The sequence below is a fragment of the Talpa europaea genome (assembly GCF_964194135.1).
Source record: "Talpa europaea genome assembly, chromosome: 16".
Lineage (NCBI taxonomy): Eukaryota > Metazoa > Chordata > Mammalia > Eulipotyphla > Talpidae > Talpa > Talpa europaea.
In genome coordinates this window covers 21,918,537-21,937,655 of record NC_140084.1, presented here as the reverse complement: position 1 = coordinate 21,937,655, position 19,119 = coordinate 21,918,537, and the positions used below count along the sequence as shown (strand labels likewise).

The window sequence follows — 19,119 nt, the reverse complement described above, 5'->3', positions numbered from 1 at the left end:
CTATTGGCAGCCACTGCAGTGTGGTTCAATCCCTGGCCAGGGAGCTACCCACATGGTGCAGCAGACCTCTCCAGTCTCGCCTGCTGCTCCCCTCAGCAGTGTGTTTTAGTCGATCTGCCTGTTCTGCTCCCCACTCTCTCTGGTGAATCAACTCACCACCCCACACCTCTGTTCTACACCCCAGCTCTCGTATGAAAAAATAAATAAATCTTTATTAAAAAAAAAGTATATGTGATTGTCCACTGGTACATATTTATAATAAATGTTTTAAAGTCTTGATTAGATAATTCCAACATTTGCATATCTTCACATTGATATTCACTTTCTTTTTTCATGAGTTGATCATTTTCCTAGCTCTTATATGCCAAGAAATTTTGACTATTTTGAGACTCCGGGTTTTGTTTAAATCCCATGATGAATGTCGACACTTTTTTCCTAGCACGTCATTGACCTAGTTAGGTTCAGGCTGCAAGATGCAACCTACCCTCTTAGAAACTGCTGTGATTTCAACAGCAATTTATCAATAGTTCTTAAAGTCTCTGCAACGGTATTTTTATCTGTTCACATGTGTGGTAACCAGTGGCTAGTCTGAAATCCAGTCACTTTCCTAAGTGCTCTCTCTCTCCCCACACTCTCCCCACCACCCCCATCTTTCTAATGCTTTGTGGTTCACTGGCATTCTTCATTTCAGTCCTTTAGTTAGAAAGCTGGTGCTCTTGTTATCCCACATTGCCTTGCATTTCTCAACTGTGCCTGGGTTCATCCCAAGGATTCAGAGAGAGTAAAACCAACCAGCGTGGTCCCACCCAATCTTAGGATCACAACTCCCACAATCAGAGAGGAAGGTTCTCCTCCCTCAAGAGTTCTGGCTCCTCCCTCAAGAGTTCCAATTCCACCACCCACCGTGGTTTTGTTTGGAATGCAATGGAATGGGAAAAAAATGGATTTTCAAACTACTAGGTGCTCCCTTCTCTGCTCAAAAGGAAATTTTCTGGCAGAAAGTTTTTCATTAAATATTTTCCCTTGAGTCAGAACTAGAGGCTTCTCCTTGTGCTCTGTGTATTGGTGCCTACTCCCAGTTTATGTTGTTTTGAGTTCAGGCAAGGGAGTAACAGGGAAACAAATGATAAATTTACCATTGGTTTAGTAGTACTTTGAACTCTGGTCTTCTTTCCCAATCTGCCTGCAATTATTTTTTTTCCAAGTTCTCAAATAGCTGCTCCAATGCATTCTACCCAGGTTTTACAACTGTATTTAGAGAGACTAACAGAGTGAAATGTGTTTACGCTTATATTACCAAGAACTGGAATCTCTTTGTTGCCTGCTAATATTTAAGTGATGCTTCCTGTTTAACGTAAGCATATGGTTGAATTCACACAGGTCAACTACTATGCAGCCACTGTTCAAGGAAAAGCTGATTACAACTACTTACTGAATGGCCATCAACAATTAGCTAACCTGGAGAGATAGATATCCCTCTACAAATGCAAGATCTTCGAAACACAAGCGCTAAGTCTCTAATTGATCCAACGTAAAACTCACCTATCAACAATGATGCCCAGACATAAAACTTCCAGCTGACTTTTCAGATTTAGCATGAAACATAAAAACAAAAACCCCATGTCAAAACAAAGGCTCAAATGTAAAGCCAGAAACCAATGAGGCAAAAGACAAAATGGCCGGAAACAAGGTAATGCAGGCAGGGTACAAAAACTTCAACAAAATTTTAGTTAGTGCTTTCAAACAGACAGAAGATATAAAATGATTCCAAAGAGAAGAACAAAAAAGTTAAGAAACCTCTCCAGGGAAAACCCTTCACAATGATGGTGCCCAGGGTAAAGAAGGAAGTGCCTGCACCTCCCAAAACCATAGCCAAAGCTTTGAAGGGCAAGAAAGCTGTGCTGCAAAGAGTTCACAGTCACAAAAAAATTAAGATCTGGGCCTCCCTGGTGGCACAAGGGGTTAAGCACAGCACTGTGAAGCTATCTGCTGCATGAGTTCGATCCCCGGTCCCCAGCTGGGCAGGGAGAAACCGACATGGAGCAGAAGACCCCTCCTGTCTCGCCTGCTGCTCCCCTCAGCAGTGTATTTCAGTCAGTCTGCCTGTTCTGCTCCCCAATCTGTCTCTGGTGAATCTGCTCACCCCCCATCTACCTCTGGCCTGTACCCCAGTTCTTGTATGCATAAATAAATAAATCTTTAGAAAAAAAAAAAAACTAAGATCTGCACCATCACCCACCTTCCCAGCAGTCCAAGACACTGCTGTTCCAAAGGCAACCCAAATCCTTGAAAAATCCCACCCAGGAGAAAAAAGCTTGACCACTACATCATCATGTGCCTCCTGACCTCCTAGTCAGCCAAGAAGAATAGAGAGGACAACAACATACTTATATCCAAGGCAGACAAGCACCCTGATCACACCTGATGGAGAGAAGGCCTATATTCAACTCACTGGCTATGCCGCTTTAGATATTGCCAAAGAAACACTAGGATCATTTAGACTGAGTCCAGCTGGCTAATTCTAAATACAATTTTTTCACCATTAAAAGAAACTCCAAAAGTACCACAAAAACAAGGAAACAAGAAAATGAGGGGGAAACAAAGATTTTAAGTGACCATGTAAGGTATCCCAAATCCAGATAAGTGGCATTCCAAATAGAAAGGCAATTAAAAATAACACAAATCATTTCCTGGGATCTAAACTACACACGATCCCATGCATAATTAGTGAAGAAATTGAATTCTGCCTGGGAACTAAAGCACTAAGATCCCAATTTGAAACGGTCCTAAGCATGGTTACTTTTTAAAAATCCACAAGAAAAAAATGCTGGGGGTAGGGTGGGACCTTGGTATAAAGAATTAACAATAGAATAATAGAAATCTCAACAGCAATGCTGGGCAAGTGAATAAGGAAGAGCAGTGCATTCAGAGTTCTAAGGGAAAATGATTTTCAAACTATAATTCTACACTATTCATATTACATATCAAAATAAGGGAAGACAGGGAACTCCCTGGTGGCACAGGCAGTTGAGTTCAGTGCTGTGAAGCTGTCTGCAGCCTCTGCAGCACGGGTTTGATCCCAGCTGGCCGGGGAGAATCCCACATGGCGCAGCAAGACCTCTCCTATCTCACCCGCTGCTCCCCTCAGCAGTGTATTTCTTCGGTCTGCCTGTTCTGTTCCCTGCTCTGTCTCTGGTGAATCCTCTCACCGTCCCCTCCCACACATCTGGCCTGCACCCCAGTTCTTATATAAATAAATAAATCTTAAAAAAAAATAAGGGAAGATAAAGACATTTGAAGGTACATTAACACTTTGGAAAATTACTCCCATGGACTTCTGAGAAACTATTTGATGATGAAGGTCACCAAACACCGGGAGATAAAATATTTGGTACATTCACTCCAAGACTGGCAAGTTGAAGTACAAGGATTTTACCTGTGCATCAGACAAGCTAAATAACCACCTGATTGAAGGAAAGACTTGTCCAAAGGGGTTCTCCAAGGAAAGAAGGCTCAATGAATAGATGATACAAAGGAATGCTTGGAAAATACTGGGGATATGTATAAAGCAAATTTTGCAAGTAGATGAAAACAGGGCAAATAAATCCAAGAAAAAGCAAAAGTGGAGCCAAAGGAAAGTATAGGTAATACAGTACAGGAGCTGGAGGTTCATGATCAGAATGCAGCTCATAGCTGGGAGGCTGCGAGGAGCATAACTGTACCTTAATCTACAAATCTACATCAACTCCATTTTAAGCCTCTATCTGACCATCTGTACTCCTATGCAATTAATAATAACTAGATTAGCCAATTTCTCCAAAACAATTCAATTCAAACATTTGCTTCCTGCTCCATCTTTTTCTTTAATCTCATTTCTAAAATGCCTCTCAAGTTCTTTCCCAAGAGCGTGATATGGTAACTGCCCCACAGGAAAGGACTTTCCTGCACTAGATAGCTGAGTATGATTCCTGAAACAGGATCAGGGCCTACATTCACTATCTACCATCGACTTCACCTGGAAAGCTCTTCAATTCTATAGCCTCTACAGCTCTCAATGATTTTATTCTCCATTCTTACCCAAATACAATTTTCAGGTTCCACTTCTGTCACTGTTCTCATCCACTGTCATTCTCATCTCATCCACATTTTAGGAGAGTCCAGAGGTCAACATACATGAATCCCTTCAACTGTCTCTCCCTTTTCATTTAAAAATTCTACCTGCCATAAATTCTTTCTCCTTGCTTCTGTTTCAGTCACTCTTTTCCCAGGTCTCGAGTCATCATTTCACTTTTGTCCATCCCTGCCCCATCCCTGCACATGTGTGGGTTTCCTGGGTGCTAGAGAACATTTCCTTCAGCCCCCCTGTCCATATGTGGGATGACCATTCCTTCTTTTTTCATCTTCACTTTTTTAAAAAACAGCCTAAAACTCCATTTCACTCTTACCTCCTGAAATCTAGATTCTGCCATCTATCAAACCGAAACCACCTCTTGAATGCCAACAAAGACAACTACCACCCAACAAGCCTAAGGGTCTCCCCTGTATTTCCTACTTGGCTTCTCTGCCGCATGCTACTATTGATCAACTTCTTGAGAAGATCCCTTCTCTTCACATTTCTGAGATACCGCGAGCAGTCTTCACTTCCAGCCGTTCTAATGTCTCCAAAGTCCTATGCCATCTTTCCCACCAGACGCTGACTGCAGATATTGCCCAGGGTTTCGTACTGGTCTCTCTCTCAACTGTATCCTCACAGACTCTTCCAGTTCCAAGCTTAACTTCTCCTTCTATGGGGATAACACCAAGTCTCAACTTCTAACTGTTACTACAGTCAGGCTGCAGACTCTCCCCTGGGCATTTCCACCCCACTATCCCACAAGTAGCTCAAACTTAACAGGCCTGAGTCAGCTCAAAGCTTTCCTTCACTCCCTCTATGGTCCCAGTTCTCTTTCAAGGAAACAGTAACCCAGATTCCAAGCTTCTGCTTTCCTCCTTCTCACCGCACGCAATTCTTCACAAGCTCTTCTCAAGTGAACACTGCAACCAATTCTAAACTCTTCTTTCTGCTGCCAGTCCTGCACATTTGCCTTGTCAACAGTATCAAAGTTGTGTCTGGAAGTATACCCATTTCACTTCCTTACTCAAAAACTTCCTAAAGCTTCTCATCACAGGATTCACGTCCAAAGCCACAGACTCATATTCAAAAGTCCACTGTGGTTTGGACTTTAGCATGTTTTCTTATTTTTGAAGCCTAATTTTAACCTTCCCTTCCCAAAAACATCTTACCCAAAAACGTCTCCCAAGAATGGGGGTGGGAGGGCAGGCACACATTAATTTGTTCTCTACACGCAACAGTTTTTTTTACTATTTTAAACGCTATCGTTTTTAACAACTCTACTGGCCAATACAGAGACTGGGCTTAGTCATTTAGCACAGATGTTCTCAACCAGGGGTGACTTTGCTCTTGCTGCAGGCACTGGCAAAGTCAAGAGATTTTTCTGTTATAACTGAAGGTATGTTCCTGGCATATTGAAGGAGAGGCCAGGGATGCCACTGAACATCCTACAATGCACATTAAAGCCATTCACAACAAACTGGTCTAAAATGTCAATAGTTCAACTGTTGAGAAACCCTGCACCAATCCATAAATGCCTAATAAATAACATGTCAAACCAGGAGTGGGAAGTTTGTGAACACAGATTGACATCCAGTCTGGTATCAGTAGCATGAATAACAGTGCAAGAAAGTGGCTAAAATGACAAAAGGGGCAGGGGGAGGTATTATTCCATTTTAATATTTTATATAACATTAATTAAATTTGCCAAACACTTCTGAATAAGGCAAAAATATGTACTTCCAATCATAATGGAATCCTCTCTTTAAAATGAAGATGTTTGTCTTCAGAGAGATCTATCTCAGTCTGGTCAAAAAGATATCCTTAAAAATCATGATTTCAATACTCTATGAAATTAACCAATTTGTTTCTAATGAAGCAATTTTATTCCAACATTCTTTTTTAGTGCTGACAAATATGCAGATCCTCAGTGCTCTTTAAACAACTTTCACATTCTTGCTGGTTGCCACACTCATGAGTTACCTATCTTAAAATCAGATTTATAACTTAAAAAAATTAACTTCAGCAGTTTTGTAGGACCCACGGAGATGTGCAGGGGCACCTGCTTGGAGTTATCAAGCTGAGTAACCAAAAAGGGCTGTGTAACTCCAAACTCATTTCAGTTCCAGAGTGAATATCAGCAAGGAGAGAATTTTACCTGCGCCATCTCTTTCATTCTGATTGTGTGTTTTTGCTTTAATGATTCTTGGCCACTGGTCCCTTTCCACAATGGTTCAGGGATCAGTAGTTACAAGCCACCAGGTCAGTGTCAGCTGTACACTTTACTTGCATGAATCTAGACCACAGGAATCTGGTTTTATGGTCTAGCCATGTGGTGATGCGTCAGTAGACAACAGTGATGTTTTCTGCTGGATAAGAGATTACAAAAAAATCTGGTTTTAGTCTATTCTGTCTGTGCAAGAGCATGTTTCAGGACCACTGAAACGAGAGCAGTCTTTTTAAAATCTGGACAGTTGTTTGTTTTTTAATTACCTTTGACCTGTGGCTAACAGTGTAGTCCAAAGTTGAAAGCTTTGTGCTATTTGTGTCGGTAAATCAGAAAAGCTGGTATTTTGTACGATATGAATATGTAATATACTTCTACTTCCAGGAGTGTGAATAAATTAGATTACAAACTTCCTTCGCTTCCAAATTTCCAATGAATCCTTTCGAAGTTGAAAATACTGTCATTTAAAAATGGGTTTAATGTTTACACTAGCATGCAGTTCATTAAATGCTGAATGTCGCATGTAATTTATTGAATACTGTACTGTAGTGTCTGGGTTCTCTCCATTAATGTACACAGCTGAAAATACCTGGGCCTGAAGAATGTTTCAGGTATTGAATTAAAAAACTGGGGATGTTTCAGTGATAAGGTCATTAATTTCTCTTTCTTCTGATGCAACTCAAGAACAACAGGAAGGGACCTCCCTGGTGGCCTAGGGGATAAGTATCAGTGCTACCACTACTGTGGCCTGGGCCTGAGTTGGATTCCCGGCCAGGGAGCTAACCCACGTGGTGCAGCAGACTTCTCCTGTCTCACCCGCTGCTCCCCTCAGCAGTGTGTTTCAGTAGATTCACCTGTTCTGCTCCCCACTCTGTCTGTGGTGAATCCTCTCACCCCGACTCCACCTCTGGCCTACACTCCAGTTCTTCTATGCATGCATGCATGAATAAATAAATCTTTAAAAAAAAAAAGGGGGGGGAGAGTAACAGGCAGAAGGCTGTCTACTCTCATGATCACGGTGCTCACTGGAAGATGCACTTCGCAGCCGACAGCCAGCATCACAAAGGAATCACACAGTACGTTGGTCCCACCAGGTACGCGGCACTTCTGCACTATCAATTTTGTAATCAAAATTGTTAAGCCAGAGACCATGTGCATAAAGTTTTACAACTAATCTCTGTTCTAACTGGTTTGCAGCAAATAATAAGCTTTTATAAAAATCTATAATGTGATAGCCTGGTAAGAACAAAAAACCACAAAACCCAAACTACAGAAACTGATTTCAAAAGCATTTTTCAGAATCCAAATTCATATAACAAAAATAATCCTTAGACAAATATGACCACTTAATACTAAATTCTGTTTAAAAATTCTTAACCTGAATTTATCAGTATAGAGTACAACACATACATAAGATGTTTTTTCACAAAAACAGTAATCTGAACTTCCCAAATCTTGTGGGATTACTGGTCAGATAAACTAATATGAATCATAAATAGTATTTATGATTATGAAAAATACAAAATTAAAGTAAATCAAGTTGAAATATAATGCTGACAATTTTTTTGCTATCAGAAGTTCTATGTTGCTCAGAGTTGTCAGCTGAAACACAATTTCCAATATTTTTACTTAACTTTAAGACCTTGGTAGTACTAACAGTAAATGGCTGATAAATGGATACTCTTTGGATACATGGTAAATTCCCAAGTGAGAGAGACACCAAGCATAAACACACAGAGACATATTTTCTTTCTTATGCAACCACAATGTGATGCTGCATCCAACAAAATCAACAACAATTTCCTTAGTATCATTGGATAACCCAGTCTCTATATGTCTTTTTCCAACTGTTTTAACTATTCTGATTTTCTTTTCACCATAATTACACAGTTAAGTTTCCTAGTCTAATTCATCACATACACAGTCTCATACAGATTATGCTCTTCTGTGTAAAGCTTCTTTCACTCAACACATTTTTTGAGATTCACCCATGTTACTGCATTTATCGGTAATCTGTTCTCTATTTCTGAGTAGTACACTTCTGAAAGTCTTTTACACCTAAACCATTTGGGGGTTTCCCAAAGGTCCATGGGCAATCAGTCACCTTAAAATGAGAATTCTAAAACTGATTAATTCCTCTGGAGTATATTCTATTAAATAGAATTTTAACAATTTTAAGAATATTAAGAATATTAACAACATTAAGCTGTATCAAATTGAAAGGGAAAATGGATCTACTTTTATTGAGTCTCTTTACTCTTCATGACAGAGTCATGGTTCATTAAGAATCCATCCTCCCTTTATAAAATTAAACAAATTCATAGTGCAATACAGGCCATAACTCTAACTTCATATTTAAGAACAAATCTCATTTAAGAAGGCATGGCAAAGTCACCATGACAAATCAAGATCTGTAGTTCACATAGGAACAAAGACTCAGGGTACTAGTTTGGTGCCTGGTCTGCGGCCTTGAGGGTCCCCAGACTTAAATGATATATCAAGTCACTTTCTGTCAGGTTGGAAATTTTATCAGATTTTGGGAACCCTGAGGAGAGGCAGAAACATCGAAAAGTATAAATACTACAGGTGAAATATGTAAAGATGATTTTCTTGATTTTTTTGTTTTGGAGATTTCCTAGCTTAAAAACAGAAAAGTAAGGGCCTCCCCGGGGTGGCGCAGCGGTTGAGCGCTGGGTTGCAAAGCTGCCCGCAGCCTCTGCAGCGCCAGTTCGATCCCTGGCCTCCGGTGAGGGTCCCACATGGCGCAGCAGACCTCTCCTGCCGCCCGCTGCTCCCCTCAGCAGTGTATTTCGTCAGTCTGCCTGTTCTGTTCCCCGCTCTGGTGAATTCTCTCACCCTCCAGTGCTTCTGACTATACCCAGTGCTTGTATAAATAAATAAATCTTAAAAAATAAAATAAAAAAATAAAAAAAACCCAGAAAAGTAAAAAAAAAAAAAAGACAATTAAAAATAAAACCAATAAACCAATTAGTTATTGAAAATGCAACCTAAAGTTCCTTATGAAATTTCCAGAGAGACTAATTCTCCAGTCTTACTAGTTAAAGTACCTCCAAATACAATGAGGCTCATCTGTATGCATGTATACGATCAACAGTGATCCTTGGAGATGATCAAAAAGGGTCACAATTAACAAAAATTACAGAAACTTTGGAAGTAAAGGAATGGCTATACATTCTTTCAATGTCATACTGGAGAACTGATCAGAAGGCCAAACCAACAATTATTTATTATCTGTCCAAAAGAACGTTCTTCAGTGACAGAAACAGTCTATTATTTACACTGTTCACATCAGTAGTCACTAGTTACACCAGGGCATTGAGCATTTGTAATCATGGAGCTGAGTATTTAATTTCATTCTATTTTATTTAAGTTAAACAGCCATCTGTGGCAATGACTATTTCTGGACAGTGCTAATTCAGTCTTCAGAGTATTTTCATACAAACCCTAGGAAAGAACAGTATTCACATTTTAAAGGATTATGAAAAAAAAATTCTGAGAAAACGACCTTGTGCGATCCACAAAGTTTAAAGTATTTATTACCTGGCTCTTTATAGAAAAAGTTTGCCAGTGTATGTTCTAAGGTATGGTGCTTTTTGTTTGACATACTGTTTATATTAACATATATTAAGTGCCAGTATCTGTGAAAATTACAGTTATTTGCAGATTTTTTGTCCAGTACACAGATGTTTTTTGTCTAAAATAAAAGATAAACCCAAACACTACAGTTTCATTACCTTGCAGGACATGAACCAGTTTTATACCCAAACTAGCAATCTTACTTCAAAATTCCTTAACATTACATTTATTTCCTCTAATGCTCCCTGAACTACTTTTCCTACCCAGCTCATGCCTCATTAATGAGTTATTCCCCCTTTTCCTCCTTTCCAAATCAGAGCTGGAGCTCTAAGTTCTCTTGTGACTATGAAGAGAAGGCTGAGAGAACTGCAGACTTTCACTCCAACAACCCCAACCACTACTGAGTCCTGGACTGTTGTTTCTTTAGCCTTCTTCAGAAAGAAAACGAAACTCCTGTTTTGTACAGGCTTCTGTTACTGCAGCCAAATCCATTACCTAACTGATGCCTCATTAGATTACACCAAAGTAATAACTTCATTATTTTCATTTAAAAAATAATAATAACACTGTGAATTAACCGTGTTGGTTCAAGATGGACACAGACAAAATGGTAAATCAAAACCACAATGAGCTACCACCCAAACCAGAGAGAATGGCCGGAAAAAGACTGGAAACAAGTATTGGCAAGGGGGTGGAGGAAAAGGCACCACGGTATGCTTTGGTGGGGATGTAGACTAGTCCAGTCTCTAAGGAAAACATTATGGTGAGTTCTCAAAACATTAAAAATACATTTACCATCCAGCAACCCTCCTCCTAGTTATTTACTCAAAGAATACAAAAACACTAATTTGAAGGGATATATGCACTCCTATGTTCACTACAGCACTATTTAAACAGCCAAGCTATAGGAACAAACAACAGATGAGTGGATGAAGATACACTCTGTGTATGCGTGTGTGTGTGTGTGTGTGTGTGTGTGTACAACAAAACAATGGAATACTACTCAGCAATAAAAAGATGAACTCTTACCCTTTGCAATAACACAGATGGAACTGGAAGAGAATTAGAAGGAAGACAAGTACCAGATGATTTTATTCATGTGGAATATAAAGAAACAAAGTAAAGGACCATGCAAAAATAAACACTTGATATCTGACTGCAGAACTAAGGCTGTGGGAGGGGGCAGGGTGAGGGGGTGGGAATGGCAGCAAAGTAGGAACTATAGAGGAAGAGAAATTGGTGCTCTGGTGGTGGGTGTGGTGTGATAACATACATCTGTAGAGCTGTGGGCTGATATCCTAAAACACAAGTATTGTAGTATAATAAACACGATTAAAAAAAATTTTTTTAAAGAATTGATAAAGATGTAAGTGATTAGTACATAGGGAGCGGATTAGCAGATAAGGAGTTTCTACCAAAATATGCCAAAATCACAACCAACTCATATAGAAAATTCACATGTAAATTCACACAGCTTTATTCATCAACTAATATAAATTACTAATTTGGTCAGCGCTAAGACTGAACAAAGCCTCCAAGTCGAAAAGAACCTCTTAAAAGAGTAACAATTAAAATAAGTAATTGTTTCCTTGAACAAAAGGACTTTCCTATGTTGTTACCGTATGACGTAACTTTTTTATACTGTAAAGATTCCCCCCACTTTGTTTTTGAAATGCATGACTGCTAACTTTAAATAATTAATTTAGTAAAATGCCACAGAACAAGATGGTGTGCTTGATTTCATTAAAACACAACCGCACTGGCTGGGGACAGACAGGGAAGCAAAACTAAGCTGTGGGCAATCTGACCCCAGCATCATCCGTGTCAATTACCCCTTATTTCAACATTCTGGTATACCCCAAAAAATATCAACAATGAGAAAAGACTGAACCATTGTTTCTTAAGAAGATGTTCATAACCATAATGAGTTAAAAATTCTAGGAAATGCAGGAAGGCCACCAACCTCCTTTCTGGTAAAATCAAAACAAAAACTCCATGTCACTACCTAGTATTACATTGACGAATGATTTCCTTCACAAGCAATCTACTGTCCAAGAGCTCATTCACGAAACATGGTATACTCGGGTCTGACAAAAGGAAATGAAACAACACAGGCTTTATCTTACCCCTCTGAAGTCAGTGCAGTAATAGATCACTTAAATTGTATTTCCTATATACCCTTATCTTCCTCCTCTTTACTCCACGATTACATAAAAACTTAAAAGTTGGGCAAGAGACAATTACCAACTCTTAAGACCTTCTCTTTTTCTTTTCCTCACAAATTAAAAATGGACTGGATGTTAGCCTACGGTAGCGTTTTCTCTGGTGTACTATAATTTCAATATGGAGGATTCATTAGTCCTCCAATTAACTTCCCTATAAGCCCTGCAGTCTCGTGTTCCTGGAGGTGACTGGCTGTGCCTCATGGCGGTTGCTCACTGCTGTGAGATGATGCCTGAATAAAACGACAACTGATGAACAGCTGGGGCTCCCAAATTCCTCACCCGAAAGAAGAAAGTGTACAACAAGCAGCCATGCCAGTTTCTGCTCTTTCATTGGTTAACCTCCCAAGACAAGCTCCTGGCTCACAACTAACTGCAGCACCCAATTTCCTATGGTGACCTTGGTGGCCTCAGCAGTGCATCATCTCCAGATGCCTCACACTTTCATCTTGTCTATCTTCTCACTTCCCTAAGTTGAAAGAAATACTTCCACTTTACCCTCCCACCGCTGTGACCCTTTAGTCCTCAGAGTCATTCTCAGAGTCATCCTCAGGATTCCTCTATACCCAACATTATGATTTCTGCAAATCTTTTCTCACAAACTCTAGAATTCTCCAAATGTTAGTGAACTTGTCCTCTGTCTGCAGGATTGCCAGAGTCTACTGAGGTCTCGTCCCTTCACTTTTCTCAGTTCAGTAAGCCCCTTCTGCTTTCATCTGCCGCCTCCCCAGTCAAAACCCCTCCAGGATGTTAGTTCCCTGAAAACAGAAAGTCAGTTTTGTGTATATTTTGTTTGTACTAGCCATTTCCTGGGTCTCACTTTACCGTGCTCAAGGGCAGCTTAGTTCCCTCAGTCCTTGTGTGTTGGCTCCACCAATCTCCATTCTGGGGGGAAATCATCACCTGCTAGAGAATTTCTGGATCGTGATAAATTAACACCTTCCCTGGCCCTTTTTAGTTCAATAGTTTTTTGCTGTTTTTTTTTTTTTTTTGGTTATCTTTTCCAGTGTATTTCCAACAGTCCATGCACATCCCCATCTTCACGTTCTCATCCCTCCCCTAAATGAACTGGCATCTTATTTTACTCAGACAGTACTGTAAGCCACCGAGGTTTTTCACTGCCTTCTCCAAACTGAGAAGTTGGCATCTCCACTCATCCTGTCTCTTACTATGGAAGCAGAGGTCCTGAACAGGCAATTCAGAACCTCAATCTGACAAGTTTTGTTGTGCATCCTTGGTAGCTTTTTATTTGTTTTTTCGAACATATATATTTTAAAGAATACATTAATGGAAAATTATTAAGATATAATTCACAGCACACGTTTGTTAAAACATAAATTAGTTGCCTGTTTTTTAAAAAAGACAGATTTTACATTATGAAGCCCAGGCGACTGGTTTCTTGTGGATGAGAAGGTCAGACATCACTGGACTGTCTGGCTGGGCACAGGCATTGTCCTGAGATGGCACAGGCCGGTAGTCCACCAGCTCCTCCCCTACCAACCAGCCATTCCCTATGCAGTCTGCCTACCTGGTCCCAGGGAGAATTTTGAATTTGTGGTTTTTTGATCCAAAGGAAGCCTCCTAATTCTCCTCACTCCCCAGGGTGAGATCTTTTTAATCTCTTCCTTTCCCACCACTGCCAGACTCCAAGAATATCACCCCTGCTTTGTACCTTTTTTCTCTGTGTGTATAAGGCAGCATATATTCAGTATCACCCCTTCCTCTCTGAAATTCAACCCTCAACACCCTTGTTTCCTTAAGTCAGCCACCAGTGGCCCAGTCCCATCCTGGTTACATTTGTAACACCTTGCACCAACTCTGATAGTTAAGTATATAGTGAGATACAGTTTCCAAGTTTGTCTCCTCTGCTATGCTGTGGGTTTCTCCAGGCTACAGATAGTGCACAGTGCCTTCTTCTGGCTTCCCTTACATTTTCAGACATTGCCTCTCTAGCCCTGAAGTAATGTCACATCATGGTAACAGCTGCTAAACACTCACCCCCAATTTCTTTACTTCTATCTTTACAAACCAGCAATGAGCCACTCTGAGTAGCTCAAGTCTGGAGGTGTAAATGCCGACAATGGAGGCACTTCTTAGACACGTAAATCTGGCGGCATCACTCAAGTTGTTATATCCCTTCCATAACTGCCCACTGCTTGCCTTCCTGGTAAATCCATGTTCTTCAATAGGCCTCAAGGGCTCTGTGACCAGGCCACTTTCTACCTCTGTCCATTTCCTTCATTCCCTTCCTACACGTGAGGAGTCTGTAATAAAATGGTATGATTTCATATCCCTCTGATTCTGCAAATGTGCTTTCCTCTGGGAATCTCTTATTCATCCATTAGCACCCAGTGGTTGCCAGTGGGCAACCCTTCCATTCCTGTATTATTGTGTTAAAAAGAAGCAGGCCCCCAAATGGAATCACTTATGCTAAGCCCCACATCACCAAACTGAAAGTTAGTTTCCGCTGTTCCAGAAATGGAACCATAAACCAGTCATTTGGGAATAACCTCATCAGCACTAGCCTGAAAGACCTCTATAATCCCCTAGAGGAAAGTAACCTTGCCACAACCACTGTTTACTAACTAAACTTCCTTGTCTCAGATCCCTCTGCCCATGAAAGTCTTCAGTGTGCATAGCTCCTTATGGCTCCTTCCTACCTACTGGATGGGATGTTGTCCATTCATAAAGCTTGAGTAAAAGCAGTATAATCTTTAAAGTCATGTTCACCTTTTTTTTTTTAAACATCTGCACACTGTACACATACTTCAAAAAAATACTAAATGTATCATACCCTATTGTTTCCCAATCTGTCTCCTCTCCTAGGCCTGGCATTCTTGAGGTCAAGAAGCAACAACTAGTTTACTTCCTGACAAGTTTTCTTTAAATGTAGGCTACCTGGCCCTATCAACCAATAGCACGTGCGATATACCCACCACCCTTTCTGCCAGCAGGGCTTAAAACCTCTCCATCATTCCTGCATCTGCTCAGCTGCCAAGTCCCAGTGAAAACCTGGTCACTCCACCACATCCAGTTCTAACATGATACAAAGTCCCTGCTACAGTTGGGTCTTCCGGCCTCCATGAAGAGCTTCAAACAAACCCTTCCCTTCTCAAAATTCCTCACTGACTTTTTCTTATAAGGCATTTGGGTTCCTGGAGGAATCATCTCTCACAAGGGACTGTGACACTTCCCACTAAGTTACTTCATGTTTTCTAGCTTCTAGTTCTTTTTTTTCACGACGACCTCCACCTGGAACTCTTCTCCTAGCTTTTCAAAGTCCAACTTACGTGCTGCTGCTTTCAACAAATGTTCCCTTTGACAAACTTGCAGACCACTCTTACAGAGCGTGTGACCTTTTTTTAACCACAGGACATTATCACTGTCTACCAAGCAGCCCCATCTCATCTCTTTAGCCAATGGAGATTTAACAAACATTCTCCTTACTCTAGCATTTGCTAAAGGGCGGTGAAACATTTTTATAGGAGGAAACCAAAATAAACTACTAAATAGGACTTAGAAGAGCTGAACTCATCTTATTCTAGTCAGATTCTACCAGTTACTGAAAAACTCTTTAAACTTTCCTTCTCCCAAACCTTCCCTTCCCGCCTTTACAGCTTAACTTAAAACTGTAGATGTTAAAGTCTGCATTCCTGTTAATAGTTTTCTTTTCCTCAAAAAAATATAAAACAAACTCCAAAATGAATTAACAAGAACTTAAAGAGACCTTAAGTGTGTATCACTTCTACCGATGAGTCTCAAGGGGGGTGGGGAGGTGAGAAGGATCTCTTAGATCTCTTAGAGGTGGGAGGGTTGGATTATGAGTAACACATATCACACAGATCAATGGGCAGGTGACACATACCACCAAGATACTGTAAGCCACACCTTTTCCAAGTAGCTTATGCTAAACTCTGCAGCAGGCACTGGCAAGAGAAGTGGAGCTGGGAGGGTCTGGCAGAATGAGCAGTGACGTTCTGTATTGCAAAGGGAGAACTTTCATGCTTGGAATGAGACTTGAGGAAAGCTGAACAGGGAGCAGACAGAGCACACAGCAAGGTTCAGTGAGATTAGTTAAAGATGACAGCAAAGGTTTAAGCTGAGAGATACTAAGAAACAGAATTGGGAAAATAAGGTGGGGTTGAACTAATCAACATTTTGTAAATCACAGAACTCATGATTTAGTTTAGTCTGAGGTAGGCCAACAGGAAGCCCAGTAGGTCTAAGAGCAGAACAACTTTTTGAGGGGAGGATTAGTCTAATAAGAGGAGGAAGGAGTACAGTGCAGGTAATGAAGGGACGGACACACACCAAGAATGAAGGTCTTAATAGCAACGAAGATAATGGAGAGGAATGAATGCATCTAAGAGACTTTCTGAAGAAATAACAGGACTTAGTCACTGTCACAACAAGCTTTTTAGCCCTGGTGAGTGGGAAGAAATTGCCTAGCTGGGGAGGAAAAAAAGAAGGAGCCCCAGAAGAAGTTGTCCAAAATCAGACAGCTGATTTTAAAAATTAAGAGCAGGAAAGTAAATTTGATTCAACAACTACACTATTTTAATTTAAGGTGTGGAGGAAAAAACATACAGTTAAGTGTCCAATCGCCTCTAAATAAGTGAAGAGCAAGCATCCAGGCTTCTTTGTTATCTAAGAAAGTTAGGAATTCAGGTGAATCAGATTCAAGGGCACAGAAATATCTGAAGTAGGATGCCAAATATGCACCCTCCCAAAGTTGAACTCCAAGAACGTTCATCATTCCCGAGGCAGGTATCAAGAATTTGGGCTCTGGAAACAAGTTTCCTGTGTTTGAAGCCTGGCTCCTCTCCCACCCCACACCCACCAACTCAAGGTGAAACTTAGATTTGGGGGGGGGGGGTACCTCAATTGCTGCCTTTTTGGCTTGGGGCAGGAGAGTAGTTGAAGGTGTAGAATGGGTGTAAGCCTGAAATGCTGATTTAGACAGAAAGCGCATCACCTTTTTTCAGTTTCAGTTTCCCCAGCTGTTGAGAGAGAGAGACAGAGACAAAGAGAGAGAGATAAAGAGACAGAGAGAGGGAGAGGGAGGGAGGGAAGAAGGGAGGGAGGGAGAGGGAGGGAGAGAGGAGAAAGAGGATAATGAAATCGATCTCATTGGATTGTAGGACTCCGTTTGACAATCCTTCTGACGCATTGAGTATAACAACATCCGATGGTATATGGCCACCAACAGTTTTAGTTGTTCACGTCAACACAAGCAATGATGCCATTTTCAACACTATTCCTAAAGCCCCTATCTCCATGACAGCCCTTCACTATTTTACTATTCCGGCTTGATCACATTTTCGAAGGGGACTGACATCCCCAAAAGGTTGAGAACGCCTGCAGCGGAGACCTGGGGAGAGAAACGCGGCTGAGGGGGTGGGCGAGGAGGCTGCGCGCCCGGCCAGGCGTCTGGCCCCGCGCACTATCTCGGGGGTGCAGGGGGCACGACAACAGGCAACCCTCGCTGCGCGCACACTCCCGGCCTGCCCCCGGGCCCCGCGCCTGGCACCCATCACATCCCCCACGCGAACCTTCACCACAGCACGGCGACCTGGGTGCTTTCGTCAGCGCCACTTTACAAACGGGGAAACTGAGGCGCCCGCAGAGCGAACCGCTAGCCAAGGTCACAGGGCTCGCCCGCCGAGAACGCAGGTCCAGTGGCTCCCGAGGCTGCGCTCTCGGCCCGCGCGCAGCGCGCCCGCTCCCAGGGCAGGAAGGAGGGAGCGGGGGGCGCCCCAGGACCACGACCGAGCGCCGGGCGCGGGCCGGGGAGGGCGGGCGCGCGGGGGCGGCGGCCGGACTCACCTTGGCGCTGTGCACCGCCTCCTGCGCCCCGTGGAGCTGCAGCCAGATGCGGGCGGGCAGCGGCTCCTCGGCGCCGAGCGCGCCCAGCACCGCCAGGTTCACACCGAACAGGCCTTCGATGCGGCCCCGGTTCCGCTCCAGCAGCGCCGCCTTCTCGGCGGGCGCCGTGAACTCGTCCAGCACCGCCAGGGCCGCCATGGCGGGCGCGGCCTCCCGCGGCGGCGCCGGGGGCCGAAGGCGGCGACGCCCCCTCAGCGTGCGGCCGCTACCCGCGCCCGTCAGGCCCGTCACGCGTCGCCGGCCCTTCCGGCCGCCCTGCCCCGGCCCGCGCCGCCCCGCCGCCCGCCGCCCGCCCGCAGGCCCGTTACACCATCCCGCCGCGGCCGCCGCAGCTTGGCAACTGCGGGCTGAGAACCCCTCGGTGCTCGCGCCGCCGCCGCCGCGGGCCGGGCCCCGCCGCCGCGCATGCGCCTACTCGTCGCCGTCGTTGCTACTCACCGCCCCCCTGGAAGGGCGGGGCGCCAGAAGTTGACGTCACGTGCGCTCGCCATGTTTGTTGTGGGCAAAGCGACGGATCCGGAGGCGCCTGGGTGGCCTTCTTTGGTGAGGGCACAGGGCTTTCGTGTGACGGATAAACGCGTGAATTTCTGGCGTGACGGAGAAGGAAACTGAGGCTCAGAGCCAGGAGGCGAAACCGATCCCTTGTCACGCGAGGGATTTGACTTTACAGATCTTCAAGTCCAAAGTCGGGCTCCAGCAATTCATCGATTGGCAAATAGGTCTCCGTCCGGGTTGCTCTCTCCTCTTCTCCCTCCCTGCTTCTCTTTTTCTCTCCCTCCTCCCTATTTTCTCCCTCCTCCTCTCCCCCAACTTTTTCTCTCCCCTGGTACCCTTCACCACCTCTCTTCCTTCCTTTCCTTTCTCTTCCCAGTCTTTCCCCCCTTGATCTCTCTGTGAAAATGGCATCAGGAAGAAAATGGAGATAATAATTATGTAAAATTGAAAAGCAAAAAAGCCATGAAGAACAAACGAAGAGAATGATTTCTTCAGGGACGATAGGAGGACAGTTGCTATAGGAAAGTTACAAAAAGTGGGGAATTAAAGTCTCACCTGTGATCTTAACTGTGGGGCATGGG

At 42.9% G+C, this 19,119-nt stretch overlaps 1 protein-coding gene across 1 annotated transcript in view; it reads right to left on the bottom strand.

The window, feature by feature from the left end:
• The window catches only part of N4BP1 (NEDD4 binding protein 1), a gene marked incomplete at its 3' end in the record, with an annotated part of 48,995 nt that extends 30,799 nt beyond the window's left edge, over window positions 1-18,196 (bottom strand). The window contains exon 1 of the mRNA XM_084257516.1: window positions 17,984-18,196. Within this exon, the coding sequence (XP_084113642.1) occupies window positions 17,984-18,181 (198 nt within the window). The 5' untranslated portion in view covers window positions 18,182-18,196. The remainder of the gene's footprint in view (window positions 1-17,983) is intronic.
• Window positions 18,197-19,119: the final 923 nt, after the last annotated feature.